Below are 17,320 nucleotides of genomic sequence, written 5' to 3'. Positions count from 1 at the left end.
ACTAGGGATTTGGCATTTAATGGTACTTAATGCCAATCCGGGGGCTAAAGGAGACTCCGGAAGAATTGGAAAATGAATTGGCCTAGCCAATTTAATGGTTGGCTGGTTAGACTAAATTTTTGGGCACTAAATTTCTGAAAAATTATTTACTAATGCAGATAATGTTGGAAAATTGAGTTTGGAAGGTTGCCACTTGACAAAACTTACCTATCCAAGTGGAAAAGACATCTTTGAGGTTGGGGGAGAGAGAGAGGGTCATTGCAGCCTTATGCAAGCAGAGAGTGACAAAGAGAAGGCTCCATAGCTGCTTCAACAGTTGACAGGCCATGCCCATTTCCAGCCAGCAAGAGATCCTTTAGGAGTTGTTGACATGCCCTAAAGAGACTCAGTAGTAGGTGACAAGAGTTTGAGGGCTGTTTCAGCCAAATAAACATCGTATTCGGTGTGTTCCATCAATGGAGACGGCTTTCATGGCTATCTCAACATGGTAGCAGCTGATTTCTTCCATTTTCTCATGATGGAAGTCTGAATTTTCTCTCTATTCAACATTCAGTCTCATTCTCTAGCCATTTCCCAGCCTTGCTCTCAAAACCTCAGCATTCTAGTCCCTAGAGGTTGAGAAATTGTATTTTTCTCTGTTGTAAACTCTAATTCACAGCAAAAATTAGGGTTTGACAGCAACCTCGAGAAGTGTGTTAGGAGATTAAAGCCTCAAGACTTGATTTTTTAGAGCTGAGAATTAATTCTTAGCAAGATTCGAGTGAAGGACCAGCCAATGTTTGTATTTGGGGCTAATTTCATTTCCCAAGGAGTCGGTGAAGGTCAATTGCTCGAGCAAATCAATATGAAGACTTGCTGGTCATTATTGAAAGCAAGGGACATTTGGATTGCTAAGGGGATTGAGGGTCAATAGGGTGTCCAATGTCCAAGATTGATTGGTAAATGTTTGTGTTTCAGCATTTCATTAATTATTGCTTGATGTAATTAAGTTATAATCAGGTTATTACCACCCCTCCATGGAATTAAGGCTGGTTTCATGGTTCCATTGCTGGGATACCATCAAATCCTTTGAATTGGTGGGCTCGAGTCACTTGGTTGCAAGTTAGCAGCTTTGCATTATTGCTGAAATTGTGCTCAGCTGCTGATTACCGCAAGCATATCTTCACACAGTGATATGGGTCAAGTGGTGATGATGCATCTCAGTTTGGTCATTCACATGGTGAAGGGGGAAATGCGATGCATGATCTTGGACAAGGTTCTCAACATGGACAACAAGTTGACAATGTGGGAAATGACCCAAATGCAGGGACTTCCATGCCTCAAGATGTTGACGATCAGGAAGAGGGTGAAGAATTTGATGATAGATTCAAAGATATGAGGAGGATAGCACCAAATATCTTTGTTGAGTTGGCAAAAGATCCTTAGTTTACTCGATTCTTGAATGCCCCAAAGAAGGACCTCAAAGGCAAAGAGAAGAAGATACCTTCTAGAGCTTTGGGAAAACCAAAAGAACACAAGGAAATGCCTAAGCCTCCATTGGAAGAGCCCAAAGTTGCTCATGGGTACAAATAGTTAGTACTTGTGGAATAACAAGTGCAAATGCATGGCCAACTTGGTAGTGCGAATCCATGGGAATAGGGATAATAGGGTATTCATATAAATGCAAACATGGGACAACAAGGATACTTATGGTGGTGGCACCATTTTGCATGTAATAGTTGGTCAAGGACTGCATATGGGAATGTATGGCATGAATCCCTATGGTATGCAGTAGCCAATGCATGGTTCTCAACACTCAATGTATTTGGGTATGTCAGGTTGAATGCATAATCCCATGTATGGCAGCATAGGCATGATGCCTGGGGCACAAAGTGGGCCATATGGAAATGTATTTGCACCTCTTGGGGTTGTTGGATTATAAGGATTTAGTGCTGGCCATGTAAATGCATTTGATAGTGGTAGTTATCATGGAAATGCAGCAAGTGCACTCTTTTTGCAGCAGCCTATTTATGACAATTTGACTCCCATAGGTTTGGCAAAGGACTATGATGAGGGTAGCAGATCATTACATAAATGTGCTTTGCAGTTTTTAAAGGGTGATTATAATGTCCGCTAACACCCCTTCCAAATCCAAGGATAGCAAATCACAAAATAGTACAAGCTTGCCCAACCACTTGAGGATGTCAATGACGAGGCAAAGGTGATGAAGTATCATGTGAAGAAGAATGGTGGTGCAATCCACTAGTAGAAATAGCTCAGGATCCGTTCAATGGTGCTTTGTACAATTGGGATACATAATATGCTACATGTTGAAGAATGCTCATGCAACAGGTGCCACTTGGACAATGTCCCTCGTGGGAAAATTATTGACTTGCCCAAGTGTCCTAGTATAAAGATAATAAAATTATGCAATGCATAGGGGAAGGTACAACAGGGGAGGGAAGGCCAATGTTGAAGACAAGTGCCAAAACCTGCAGAATACTAAGAAGGGTAGGAAGCCTCTCTCAACCTAGATGTTGATGTCGAAGAAGAAAGAGCAGCCTGAGGATGTCCATCTTCATATGGTGCTGAGAACCATGTGGATGAAGATGATGAAGCATCCCTTCTTGAAGAGCAAGTATAAAAGTCACTGCCATGATAGCATCAAGAGAGATATTGCACGATCCGCCACGAGAAGAGAAGTCTCCATGCTGGTAGAAGAGCAAAACTCAGTAGATGGAACCATGAAAGATATTGTGCACATCTCCTCTCTCCAACTTAAGAAGGACTAGTGCAAGCCTGCACGTTAGCCCTACACTGAAATACAAAACCTTGCAAAAGAGAGAATAATTTTGCAAGCACATAGGTGAGTAGTGAGATACTCCAAAAAATAAATCTAAAAACAAAAGAAAGCAAAGCTATGTGCAATGCAGTGAATATGTAAGTATGCAACGAAACTCTAAAAAGGAAAAGGCTCAGTGTGTGGTCACCATTGCGTATAGCGAGGTGAAGAAGTGGTCCTAGAAGGTGCATTGGATGCCCTAGGAATGGATGCGTAAAGTGCAATAGGTGAGCCACTAGCAGATCAATCAGCCAATCCTTCAGGAGTATTGAAGGAGATAGGCTGCTGAGACTGTTCGCATGCCACATCCGGTAGCTGCCGGGGCAGACGGAGCAGTTGATGTAGCAGCAAGAGGCGTAGCCCCATTGGACTAGCCAGCTAGAGTGGAGGTAGTTGCAATAGTCTACTATGGTTTTCTAGGTTGAAGACCTTGGGCCTTGGTACGACACTCCTCATCCACATAGCTTGACCTTTGGTAGTGTGTGCAAAATCTATTTTTCTTAGGAATTTGCTATCAAAGGAGTTGTGTTTCTTTGGTTTTGTTATAGGAAGTGGTATCACCCTTTTTTTGGCTTGCCTTTGCGTCTTGTGAGTTCTTGCCATTGGTGGTTTTCCCTCTCGAAGAAGAGGCAATCAATCCTTGCTTGTATAGCCTCGAGTAACACAAGAACTAGCACTCAAACTCATAAAAGGTTAGCAATCTAGGTAAAGAGATAATGTGCTAGATAAAGTGGAAGTATTTGGTGGGTAACTTTTTCAAGAAAAACGTGACCTGATCGTGATCTGACTTTGGGGAGCCAATAGTCGTAAACTTGGTGTGTAACCGTCGATATTCAGCTAACTTGACTTTTAGATCATCCCCTTCCTTAATGGAAAACTCTTGAAGCTCAAAATTGAGATTGATATGTCAAGTGCAATCTTGTGTCGCATAGCGGTCAATGAGATGACTCCAAGGCTGAGATGTGAGGGGAAAATGCTGTAACTGAGAGTGAAATTGTGGAAGCAAACCTTACATTAACTCAACATTGATTGTGGCATTGTGAGCTTTCCATTGAAGGATGTGATAAGGGTGAGCTAATTGAGCATTTGGTATAGCCTCGGTACCAACAACGAGATTCCAAAGTTCTTCGAATTCAAGCACTTGTTGAATGAAGTTTGACCAAGTGGTAAAATTTAACCCGTTAAAATGTGTATTATCCATGGAGGCATTCTTGGCTGTTGCAACATGAGTGATAATACTAGGAGATGGGGGTGTGTAATGGTGGTAGGGTAAATAGGGGGGATTGTGAGATTGGATTTGGGAACCTTTGAAGAGAAAGTTTCAAGCTGTTCATATTGGACTCAATTGATCCAAGACTGGAAGAGAGGACTTACTCAAAATAAATGTTTTGGCAGATCACGATTCACCATTGCTGGTTTAGCTTATGCAGAAGGATTGAAAAATGCAACTTTTGAAACAGTTTACCATTCTAGCACAGTTTACAATTCAGCATGGTTAATAATCCACTGAGACTGGGCACTAGATAGACCGAGGATGTAATTGATAATGATGGACAGGACCTCAGCAGGTCTCCTTTCCATGTGCTTGTCACCTTATATGCACCACAAACACATTTGGAGGAAGATACAGACTTTGCCCTCTAATCAAAATGGGTAGATTGGGGTATGGAAACCAAAAGTAAAACATGAAAATATCATACTTTCTCTGCAAGAAATGCTACCCCATTGAATTTTTTAGACAGCTTACCATCCATCTTTGGATGGATAAGCATGCTAATACTCTTTGGAATGTGGACAAGCCACTGGAATGTGAAATCTAATGGTTACAAAATTTGGTAACACAAACTTCCTTTAAGGAAAGGCTATTTTATGGGAGATGTTTTGACTGGAGTGCTAGGAGTGGGGAACACATGAACAAAGACATTGCATTGCCTCACCTCAATGTTTGAGATGTTTATATGCTATAGAGTCAACGTTTGAGATGTTTACATGCTATAGAGACAGTCCAGTATCCCCTTTGTAATTGCTAGTTACTAGAGCATTCTTGGATATGATTTCTTGGTAATTACATGCTAGATGTCTTTCGCAAAGACTTGGCAAATTCTTCTAATCATTTGGCAGGTGTTCATCCCGATTTCAGAAGACTCCAAGCTTTTAGTTTTGGGCTTTCTGGACAATTGAACAAAAGTAATCGTGCATTCTTGGGAGTTTGGTGGTTTGATTCCTACAACTAATAGAAGCCCGCTTCAACAAGCTTTACATGATCGCTGCTATGTTGGTGATATGGATGCTTCTTTTGTGACTATGTTTTATTGATTGCTTTGAATTGAGCTTGTGATGACGCCTATTCTACCTATACATAAATGAGCTAAGTACATTAAAAAAAAAAGATTTGTGTCTACACGTGTTTCTCTATCCGTTTATTAAATATGGGTTGTGCTCTTTTCGTGATTCTTTTGTTGTTTTTGGTCTAATGCTGAGGAAAAGACTTTAGTGGCAGTAGTCATGGTTCAGATTTTTTGTATTCCCTGCTTGGCACTGTGTATCTATTTTGATGAACCATTACATCCTCCATAAGGACTTGTTGTTGCTGCAGACAGTGTTTGGAGCCGGTACTTTCAGAATGCTGAGATAGAAAGGACAATTGACACGGATCTTACACGCTTGTATCCAGAGCATGAGAGTTTCTTCCAAAATTCTTCTTGCCAGGCCATGCTACGTAGGATTTTACTAGTATGGTCACTTACGCACCCTCACTACAGCTATCGACAAGGTAATGTGTATAAAACAACTGTATTGTATGCTATACAAGTATGGAGCTTGTTTTGAGGAGTGACAGTTCTATGATCATTCAATTGCTGAAGCTTTTTCTGTTTTGTCATTCTAGGGATGCATGAATTACTTGCTCCACTTCTTTATGTTCTTCATATTGATGTTATGCACCTCTCGCAAATTAAGCAGCAAAATGAAGACCTTTTTGATGACAGGTTTGAGGGGCCACTGCTATCTAATATCCTGGGCAACAGAAAGCAGCAAACTAGCCAACATCTTATGTTCTATAACACATATGCCATGCCCAACAGTAAACGTTGTGAAGAATGGCAAGAGATTAGGGCCCCTTGTGATGAACCCCACTTGAAGGTGGACGAGACAGGTTTTGATTTCAAAATCATGGTGTTAGGAAGTGACACATATGGAGCTGAAGGAGAGCTTGGTGCTCTTCTATCTGCTAGGTTTGTTGAACATGATGCCTATATAATGTTTGATGCTTTGATGACTGGGAAAGGTGGGGGAGTCAAAATGGCAGACTACTTTTTACCCACAAATGGGTCTACCTCTATTACTGGTCTGTCTCCTGTGCTTGAAGCATCTTACTCAATCTATAGAGTCCTGGCTGCTGCTGACTTGACACTGTATAACTATCTCATGGAGCTCGGGGTGGAACCACAGTTTTTTGCTATGAGATGGTTGAGGGTTCTTTTTGGCAGAGAATTTGACCTTGATAAGATTCTTTTGTTGTGGGATGCAATCTTTTTGGTGGTGAACAAAAATGAATCTTGGACAAGCAAGGAAGGCACTGGTAGTTTTCAGCATTCATCAAGGAGCGATTTTGTTTTGGCAGTAGCAGTGTCTATGCTTTTGTACCTACGGCAGACACTATTAGCTGCTCCAAGTGCCACAGATTGTCTTAAGAAACTCTTGAATTTTCCTTCTAATGCTGATGTCGAGATTCTTATCGAGAGTGCAAAACTCCTTACACCAGTGGTTGAGCACACGGCTAGGATTGTACCTTCTTCAGGGCAGTTTATGGCTATGTATGAAAATGGGAAATCCAGAAAATCACCTCAAAGTGGAGATAATGTACAAACAGTTTCAACGAGGAGCAATTTTTTGTGTGCTCCAAGTTTCTCTCCTGAAATTTTGAGGAAACCTTTACCTGATTCATATTGGGAAGAAAAGTGGAAAAAATCTGTGCTGCAGAAAGCTCTGCCTTCTATTGATGAAGAAACTCTAAGCACACTAGGCAACACTTACAAGATTGCTGCAAAATGTTTGCCAGAATCAGAAGCACATTTAAACAGCAAGAGTGACTCGTCAGATCATTTGGACAGAAATTCTAGTCAAACTACCTTACCAGATGCACTGAGCGAAGGGAATGTGGAATGTTTATACACAGACGACATCAAAGGAACTGTGTTGGATTATCTGCATCCTTTGTCCAAGCACACATCTGGGTTTAAGCAATCATCTAAAGAAAGTGATAAGATAAATAAACCTTGGCTTCCATCAGGTGATGCTTTAGAAGTTCAGGTGATGCCTTCATACAAAGATTTGATGCCTGTGTCTACTAGCAAGGGGAATTTGTGGGGTACATCTGCAACCCCCAAGTCGATAATGCAAGACCCTGTATCACAGAAGCTCTTGGCTGGTGATAGAAGTCTTGATATTAATGCTATTCAGAGGTCTGTCAACGATCCCTTGATAGAAAGTGGATCTAAAGCTCTTCCATCAATCTCCAATTTACAGGAGAGCTCTAACATTGCTGCATCCAGTGATTTGCCAGTGACTTCACAATCTAGGAAGAACTGGATATGGAAACTAGGTAGTGGAAGTCGAGAGAAAAGGGGGCTTTATTCAGCTTCAAAAACTGATAGAGATTCAACCAGTGGAAATGCTGCCTTTGAAGGTCCAGAAACTTTATCCAAGTTGGAAAAAGAATCATTGAAGTCTCTATCCAAGTTGGGTAAAGAATCATTGCATTCTCAGGATTCAGCTCTGCTATCCTCTAAAGAACAGAAGGATGTTTCATTTCGAGATGAACTGCTGGACCTTAGATCCAGCATCAATGCTTCTCATGCAGGGTCTGCAATAGAAGGTGAATCTTTTAAGTTTGAAGCACTTGCTCAGTGCATATCTGATAACATACAGGTAGTATACCAATCAAAGCTTTTACATTGTGTTGAACAATAAAAGGAGGTTAAGAAGGGTCTCGCTGATTAATCTGATCTGGGGTGTGTAGGTGATTGAACATGCCTTTACTATGATGGATGGCTGTGAGAGTAAATGCTTGATCACTGATTCCAAGGTATCAACATTAAGCCAAAACCCAAAGGATACTCTGGAATGCCTATCAGGAAAGACAAGGTTTGAGGATGTAGAGGCAGCTTTGTTAGAGCTACACAAAGTAAGTACTGCACTTTTACAGATGTGACTGCTGGTTGAGTATCTTTAACCTCCACATCATGAGAAAAGCATAGCGAGTCTTTCTTTTGCTTGGAAGGATCAGCCGTGTTCTTCATTGTTTCATCCAATTTTCCTATACAGTGTACATTTGAGCAGGTTTTTGAACTACAAACTAGCAATGTCTTTTTGTTTTTTTTTTTTTGGGGGGGGAGGGGCAGGGCGCTTGTCCTTCCAAAATATTCGCAGAATTGTAATTAACATACCTTACTTTCTGCATAACCTTTCTTTTTTCTGAAATAAGATACACACAGCTAAGGACCCCTCCCCTCCAAATATCAGCTGAGAGAATGATAAAAAAGCCAAAGCTGGCATTCTGGGACCCTCCTGAGTGACCCTACTGAGGAGATCAACCCAGTGTTTGAGTTGGCAAGAGCTTGGACTTTCATGAAGACACGATGTGAACATAGGTGCAACCAAGTGATGCATTGGCAAGACTTGAACCATCGTCTTTTTCTGCATCAACTTTGTTGTACATTTTTGGGACATCATCTTTGAGACAAATTTTCTGCATCAACTTTGTTGTACATTTGAAATTTTGCAATTTTCCCTTTAGTAAACCTCAATTTATGGTAAAACCTTAGTTGTGTGGGCATATAGTGATTGATGAAATAGTATTACTGATTTACTCTTTTCTCTCGACTATTAAAATCAACACGTACTTCTCAATAGGAGCAAAATGGAATTCTTATTTCAAATTTGAAGTGGGTCCCTCCCACATGTGAACATGCATATGCCCTGTTTTTCAATTATGTGTAATTAAACTGAAGGATTCAGGGTTTGTTTCCAATCCAGTCATTTCAACTGCAGCACTCTCCTGGCATGTGTATGTGCACTCTTGGTTGTTTGATTAATGACTGATACCTCAAGGTAAACAACTAGTAGATTAGAAGACTACATTATTAATACATCCACATGCATACTCCCAAGACAAACTTAATGATGGGAAACAATATCCAAGGATCACATAACCATAGATGCATCCATTACAGGCTGAGGATCCATGATTAGGATGTCTCAATAAAATAAAGTTCGTAGTTGCACATCAGGAGAAATAACAGTCTTCCCTAGAGTTCATAATACATCAGGCTTTTGCACGTACAATATATAGTCCTATATCTAATGGAGTAAAGCTGGCAAAGTCGATCCTTTGGGTCCACAAAGCATCTTCCTTGATAGTACCTATTTGAAGCCCATGGGACGATATATGGCTCTGACCAAATATTGGTCTTGCTCTGCAATTGGTTGATACCGATATGTCCAGGTTATGTCATGAATTCATTTGGAAGAGAGGCGAAGGTCACATCATAGGACATAAACCTCATCCCTAATGGCTCAATGGGTATTACCCATGTCTTGTTTCAATGTAATTTATAACTATTGCTTTGCTTAGCTCTATGTGGTTGAAATACATAAATAATAATCATGATTGTATTCAAATGAGAGGAATACATCTAGCTAGATGCCATATTCGCCCATCACATGCTCATCTTAGTGTCCTAGTGATGTTAGTTGTCTAGAGGAATGGAGTCTGAGCTGGAATATCATTGTTTTTCGAGCTCTTCTAGTCTATGATAAGTGAATTTTGTCATCCATCTCATCAACAATGAGCTGGTCATTCTACTTGTTGGGGCAGATACCAAGATGCTAAAGTCTTTCTCCCTAGCTCTTTCCTTTAGGATCTTTCCTATAACTATTGAATTCATTGTTTTCAAGCACTTTCATTATCTTGCAATAGATCTTGTTGGGGTTACTCTCCATGACCATAAGCTTAACCTAGAAAACTATAATCTGTGGACTTGCAAGTTGAAAACTATTATGGTCTTGAAGATGTTGTGAAAAACTTTTATGTGAAGATGTGAAAAATTGTAAGAGGTTAACAACCAAGATTAATGGATGTTACACTTCGATTGGGACAAGATATATGATGAGGCTCAAGGCTTTAGGAAGATCAACATCAATGATAATGTAGTTATCACAATTGCAGAGGAAGCATGGGAGATCACCCAAAGTATGTTTGAAAGTTAGAGCACCATGAGATACATTAGTTAAAGGCCAAGATTAAGGAAATTAGAAAGCTTCGAAATGAGGCCACATATAACCACCTACTCAAGACCCAAGACATTTAAGATAAGCTTGCAACATATCAATAATGAAGAACTAGCATAATAATCCCTAAAAAGGAGTCGAAGGGTACAATCATTTTGTCACCTCTTGCATTCAATTAAAGATTTACTTGAACAAGAATAAATGTCAATGGAAATTGAGCCAATAAGTAGGAAACATGGATGGAACCCTTTCCTGTTCAAGTTTATCCACACTCACTTGGTGGCTTATTTCTCACTTAGGATCCTCCTCGACCACTCCCTCTCTTAAGACAACTTGGATGGTGGTATGTATGGTTTCAATTTCTCTTTGACCTTGAATGGTCTCCAATGACTTCCGATGGCTCCAAGCTTTGATGCTCCAAGGTCTCCAAGCTCTCTAGCTCCAATCTTTGATCCCCTCTGACCAAGAAGAGAAGAGGACAGGGAGAGAAGCTCCCATTTTCTCACTCACTCACTCACTCAAGCTACCTCCTTCACACACTCACTCTCTAACAAGCTATGATAGAAGAGAAAATGAGGAGAGAGCATGGGGGGCAAAAGGAGCACACGCAAGAGTGAGCTTTTTATTCCTTCTATACATTATATGCTTTAGAGTCTCTTCATGGGCACCCCTAAACCTAAATCTTTTTGTGCTATATTTACAATGCTTGGCCCTTAACCAAGGCATCTGCAGCTTATCACAATGTTTACCTATTCTACAATTTACATAGGAGTGAGCTCTATGCTCGATTTACAATGAATATTCAAAAATTATATGAGAATCAAAATTATGGTGGTATCACCTTCGTATTTGCTTGCCCTACATGTGCCAACCTTCGTACTTGCTTTTTACTTTTTTGTCTTTTTCTTGCCTTTTCTTCTTGCTCTTTCATTTGTTTCTTCTTGTTGTTTATTGCAACTTTCATTTATTATTTTTTCTTTCTTTTTCATGTTGCTCCATAATATTAGTAACATTATTGTCCTCATAGAATTGTGCTTGTCCCTTCGATGTTGCGTTTAGGTTTGGAGGGGTCTTCAGCGTGATTGTTGTTGTCATCAATTTATGGGCCACAATACTTCCAAGGAAAAAAATGAGTCCTAAGGGGGTGTATCTTAGGTGTAGTGGGGATACAAGTGTTGGTGCAATTGGAGTGCGAGTCTTACATTAGGTGAGCAAGGTCCCTAGGTAGGTCCCAACCTTGAGGACCAATTGGTGAAAAGTTGATGTGTGTTTGGTGTATCCAAGGGGACATGTCTCACCACTAGCTACAATCATTTCTTGCACTTGAGGACCTTAAAGTGTGGGTGGGGGAAAGAGCTAGGGGATTATCAAAAGGAGCCAGTCAACTTGAGGTTTTTTGGGCATTGTTAACGTGAGGACCCTAAGTATTGTGCCCAAGTGTGTGCCCTATGGTGATTGCCTTTTATTGCCTTTTTCTTATTTTTTAGAAATGTTACAAAAGTTGGGGCATTACTCGGTGTATGATGTGTAGACCTCACTCATCTTAATATAAAAAGTTAGCTAAGTATGCTTTTCGAGAGAGCGAAAAAATGAAGAGGGGAGCTAAGAAGAAATGGGTGATTAGTAGGTGTTGAACCCACTCTCATATCTTCTAAGGGGAAAAGTTAAGTACGTGGGAGAAAGAAAGACATGGAGATGTAAGGAGCTCATTGCCCTAGCATCTATATCAACATCGATGTCAAAGAAAAGTTACATGAGCATCTAAGCTCTCCTTCTAAGGGGTCCTAGGGTGATTAAGTAAGAGTACTAATACGCAAAGAGAATTTATGATGGTTATAAATGCAAGGTTAATACAATAAATGAAGAGATGTATATAAGCACTTATAGCATGTTTGGCTCATGATCGATGTTGGACGGGAGAGGAAGGTCTAGAAGGGGGATGTATTGTGTGACTAAGGTAAAGAGGTGATGGAGTGAGGCGGTACACAAGCAAAGGGGCTAGTATTGTTGGTAGGGGGTGGGGTGTTTTTCTACACCTCAAGCTTAGCTACCTTTGCTATCAATGATGTATTGAGATTTCTTTGGTTGAACTAGTTATCCTTGAGCAAATGGAGTTCTCTTTCTATTTTTTCCACCTTTTATTCCCAAGGTATTTAAATACTATTCTTATTATTTGCACATTGGAGTGTGGCATTCTTCTAGCTTTGTGCTTTACTCTCTTAACAATGAGGCATCCACTTCCTAGATGTGTTCGCTCATCTTCTTTTGCGGTGCTTGCATGCCCACCTTTTCCTCTTCTAGCTTTTGCCTTAGGCATTTATGTGTAGCTTGGGTCGACTGAGAAACATTCATGATATGTGACATCCTAGCAACCTAATCCAAGGATGATTCAATTTTGGGTGGTAGTACATGCTCCTAATCAGTATTTCCCTTATCTTTGCCTTGGCTTGAGTGTCCTTAAATTGTGGCATTGAGGGAACCTTGAGGTGCTTTTGGTGGCTCTTCTTCTTGTCACTTTTTCTCATTTGTTATTATGTTAGATATTTTGGTTTTAGTTCTTTTTCCTCATCTAAAAAACTCTTTCCATTAGACTGTGAAACTAAAAAACTTATAGCCCTCTCAAAAACTCTGTAAAAATCATCCAAGTTAAGCATGCCTCACCTTTGATGATAGATGCTTTACCCCTAATACTCTTGGTTGAGATAATCCAAGCTTTTGTACTGGTTTTTACCCTTGTGTCCTAGCATAGAGCCAAGGTCTTCACTTTTCTTAAAATTCAAGAAAAAGAAATCTTTGAGTATAACTAGAATATCTAGCAAGCCTATATGGCATACTAAATAGAGAAATCCATTGTATACATTTTAAGATCCCATGGGTGAGCCACAAAGTCCTATTCTAAATACTTGACATTATAAGTAGACAAGAGAGGACACAATGCATTAAATTGAATAGAGAGCTCATTCTTATTTGTAGCCCTTAGTCTGGGAGACTAAGGAGTAGTCTCGCATCTTTAGGTGTATCTATTAGTGTTGTAGGTAAAGACAAAGGAAAAAAAGAAGTGTTAGATAATAGTGATGCCTTTACTAGTTATTTTGGATTTGATGGAGACTCATGTGATTAAGAGAGTTTGGATGATGAGCTTGGTATTTCTTCAGAAAAGATACGAGGTTTATAGAGAGCACATGGTAATGTAAAGGCTTCATTGGAATGCTCTACTGGTACGCATGTCTAGCAGGGTAAGATAACCTATTAAAAGATTTGGTTTTAAAGGTTATGCAACTCACCATTATGCTTATATAGTAAAGGTGGTTGGGGATGTTGAGCCTACTTGTTTTGAGGATGCTGTTGGTCATACTCATTGGGATGTATCAACAATGGATGAGGATATGGCTGCATTAGAGGCCAATAAGACTTGGAATCTAGTACCATTGCTAAAGGCAAGAAAGCGATTGACTGTAAGTGGGTTTATAAAATTAAGCATAATTTAGATGGTTCTATTAGCATGTATAAGGCTAGGATGGTTGCAAAAGGATATGCTCAAACATATGGCATGGATTATGATGAAACATTCAGTCGAGTTGTTAGGATGGTAGCTGTTAGATGTGTGCTTACTTTTGCAGCAACCACCAAAGGTTGGAGTTTGCAGAAAATTGATATGAATAATTCCTTCTTGCATGGTGAATTGCAAGAAGAGATGTATATGGAGTAGCTAATAGATTATGAGGATTTAGAGCATCCCACATATGTGTGCATGTTAAATAAGGCACTCTATGGGCTAAAGCAAGCACCTAGAGCATGGTCTAACAAGATCAGAGAGTATCTTGTCACTATTGGATTTTATGTTTATGATGCTTTGTCACTCACTTTATGTGAGAAAGGGAGATGCAACTTGGCTATCATAGTCATCTATATAGATGACCTGATTATTACAAGTAACAGTGACAATGGGATTGCTAAAGTCAAGGACCTTTTGAAGAAGAAGTTTGAGACGAAGGATTTGTGTGAGCTGAGGTACTTTCTTGGTATTGAGGTGATCAAATGTGATGATGGTATTTGGATGTCCCAAAGGCAGTATGGCTTGGATATGTTATCCAAGTGTGGTATGACAACGTGTAAGCCAATTTTAGTGCCATTGGAGCAAAATGTAAAGTCGAGTGTTGATGTTGGAGAGGAGATAGAAGACCCTACTATGTTCAGGAAGATAACAGGGAGTTTGATCTACATGACCACGAGATGTTGTTGGACTTGTGAGTTAGTCACTTTGCTTGTACTATTGCAGTATTAATTAGCACTACTATATTATTAATGATTCTATTAGCAATGTTATTTAGTACTATTAACTCCTAGTAGGGTGCTAGTAATATTCATGTTGTACTTATAGTATCGTGAATGAATGGCACTACTGAAAACACTGATAACATAATTGCTATTGTAATAAAAATAGGAACTATGTAGAAGTACTAATAAGAATTGATAGAAACTAGTTAGCACTAGCAACAACTAATCATATTACTTAGCACTATTAACTACTTGCAGCATTACTTAGCACTCCTGACCACCACTAGCACTATACTAATAGTAATCCTATTCGTTAGCAGTATATACTATTGACTACTAATAATATTACTTAACATTACTAGCTCCTAACAATATTTCTTGGTAGTACTTAATATCATTAGGACTACTAACTATTGGCATTGTGCTAATATTGTTGTTGATTGTTTCCAATATCAAGCACATGGTTAATTAAAATGCTACATACATTGGCAACTAGTACTACTTACTAGTAAAGCTAAATAGTATTAATAAGTATTCGTCTAGGGTATACTAAAAATAAGTATTGCTAACATATATTACTAACTAACATTGTCTAATCAGTAGATGTTGATAGAACCATTTGTTATGAAAATAAGAAGATTTTTATTTATTTATTTTTTTGGACTTCCATTTTTCTATCTATCTCATAATAGTGACTTGTTATGCATGAACCTGTGTGTACTATTGGTCATATTATGCCTAGTAGATAGATCGTAGGGAACTAATGTGTTTTGTTTTTTAGTGAGCAAATTATTAGATGGAACTATTATGAGGAATGACTATTTTGGGTAGAGCGCATTTATATGCAATGATTAATTATTTTCAGCCACTTCAATAGTATGGAATTATTGTATTTTTAGGTGCTCTTTAGTGTGATCTTATTGTATACGCACACATAATTTATTTGATTGTAGCCTTTGTGCTAGGTCTAAAGGGACAGAATTTTTTTTTGTAACCTTAAAATAGGTATGTTAAATATGTGTTAGAAATTATTAGATCAAAGGCATGGTATTTAAGTAAAAGAAGCCCAAAAAAGGATGACTTTTTCAATGTATTTTGAGCATGAAAAGATAACACAAATCTATAAATACATGCATGAGCAAGGGACTCACCCATGGATGGGGGGAGATTATAACCCATGATTGTGTAATTCACTCTTTTGCTATTTCTTTTCCTTGCAATTTGTGAGTTCTTTATCAAATTTCTTATGATTAAGTTTATTGTATGGTTAAGGGATACAAAATTGGTATCAAAGTGAGGTGATTGGTGTATATGTCAACACTGCTAAGCAAGAATACTATTATGAAAAATGATGGAATTCACTATGAAAATAAAAGGATTTTTATTTTATTTATTTTGTGAATATTATTTATTTTGCTACAGGATTGTAACTTGTTGCATCTGTGCATGTGTACAATACTGGTCACATTATTCCTAGTAGATAGATGGAAGGATACTAATATGTTTTATGCTACTATGAGTAGATACAATTTCAATGTGTAAGAATTGTTTATTGTTGAATGCTTCATAGTGTGGAATTATTGTATTTTTGGGGCACTGCATACTGCAATGATATTGTTTGCAGATACACACAATTTATTTATTTAGATGTAACTATTGTGTAAGGCCTAGAGGGGTTGATTATTATTTTGAAAACCTTAGAATATGTTTATTAGAATATGAGTTAGAAAATATTAGGACAAAAGAAAGGTGTTTGTGCAAAGAAAATAAGAGCTAAAAAAAGGGAATGCTTTTCAATGAATTTTTAGGTTAAAAAAGCTTAATATAAATCCATAAATATATGCATGGGGGAGGTGCTTGCCCATGCATAAAGGGAGATTGCACCTAATATTGCATCTTTCATGCTTTCTCTATTTTCTTTTCTCTCTTGCAATTTGTGTTCTTTTTGTTTTCAATTAATTTACACAATTGCATGTTAAAGAACTAGAACATTGGTATCGGAGTAAGGTGATTGGTGTATGTGTCAACATTATAGTGAAGGCATACATCCATCTTAGAGGGCTATACAATTCTCATAATTGCTCTATTATACATTGAAAGAATACTCTACACAAAGTGTTTTGGCTCTCAAAGGTTCTCTATTAATATTGATAGTATACTTCTCTTTAACTTTTTGGAAAAATGACTACTATGGTTCTTTCTATCTTTTAATTGCATAAAACCACATGACATATATGTAAACACCACTCCACTAGTGGTTTTGGGAGCAAGGATGCTTTTTCTTGAGAAGGAAGGAGATGCAAATCAACTGCTACCAATTTGTCTGAGTCAGCAGTAGGGTGCCTCCAAAATCACTCTCTACCACCTCTAAAATTGCCACCTCTGCCAAGACTTCAACGAACGTCCACAAATTTAGTATCTAAAACACTTGCTCAATGGTGCTATTTTATTGGGAGATAAAGCTTTAATATTTAAAGTTTAATAGCTATAAGCTGTAAAATCTTAGGATTGGGTATTCTATTTTTAATAAAGAACTAGAGATTAATTGTTATACCTCTTGACCTTTCTAGAAGTTTACAAAAGAAGATTTTTAGACCATTGTTGTTGTGCTTAGTAAAAAAATTTCCACAATGAAGGCCAAGTTCTCATGCTGTAGAGAACTTGGAGTTCCATTAGGGAAAATTTGACGTCGAAAAATGATATTGTAAGGGAGTTTGACCAAAATATTCTCTCAAAGAATGGGGCCATGATAAAAGTTTTGAAAATGAACTCAAAACTAGTTGAACATTGCCTTTTTAGAATCTACTCTTCAAGAGATTTCCATTGATATATGAGTTGTTAGGGTTTGAAAGTGGGACAATAAAGTTATATTAGGAAAAAAAAGAATCATTGGTATAACTTTGTTGTCCCACTTCCAAACCCTAACAAGCC

General features: G+C 38.5%; 1 protein-coding gene across 7 annotated transcripts in view; it reads left to right on the top strand.

The window, feature by feature from the left end:
* Positions 1–8,628, top strand: part of LOC148026603 (uncharacterized) — a 72,030-nt gene extending 63,402 nt beyond the window's left edge. For 3 of the 7 annotated variants that reach the window (XM_087691044.1, XM_087691045.1, XM_087691048.1), the window contains 3 exons: positions 5,418–5,594; positions 5,709–7,750; positions 7,842–8,628. In XM_087691044.1, the coding sequence (XP_087547170.1) occupies positions 5,418–5,594; positions 5,709–7,750; positions 7,842–8,033 (2,411 nt within the window). In that variant the 3' untranslated portion in view covers positions 8,034–8,628. Of the gene's footprint in view, positions 1–4,942; positions 5,100–5,417; positions 5,595–5,708; positions 7,751–7,841 lie in introns of all 7 variants that reach the window. The other 4 variants (XM_087691050.1, XM_087691047.1, XM_087691046.1 and 1 more) reach the window with 4 other exon arrangements.
* The last annotated feature ends 8,692 nt before the right edge of the window (positions 8,629–17,320 follow it).

Source organism: Lygodium microphyllum, chromosome 13 (assembly GCF_053477565.2).
Source record: "Lygodium microphyllum isolate KBCC chromosome 13, Lygodium_microphyllum_v1.1.10, whole genome shotgun sequence".
Taxonomy (NCBI): Eukaryota; Viridiplantae; Streptophyta; class Polypodiopsida; order Schizaeales; family Lygodiaceae; genus Lygodium; species Lygodium microphyllum.
This window is presented reverse-complemented; position numbering and strand designations above follow the sequence as displayed.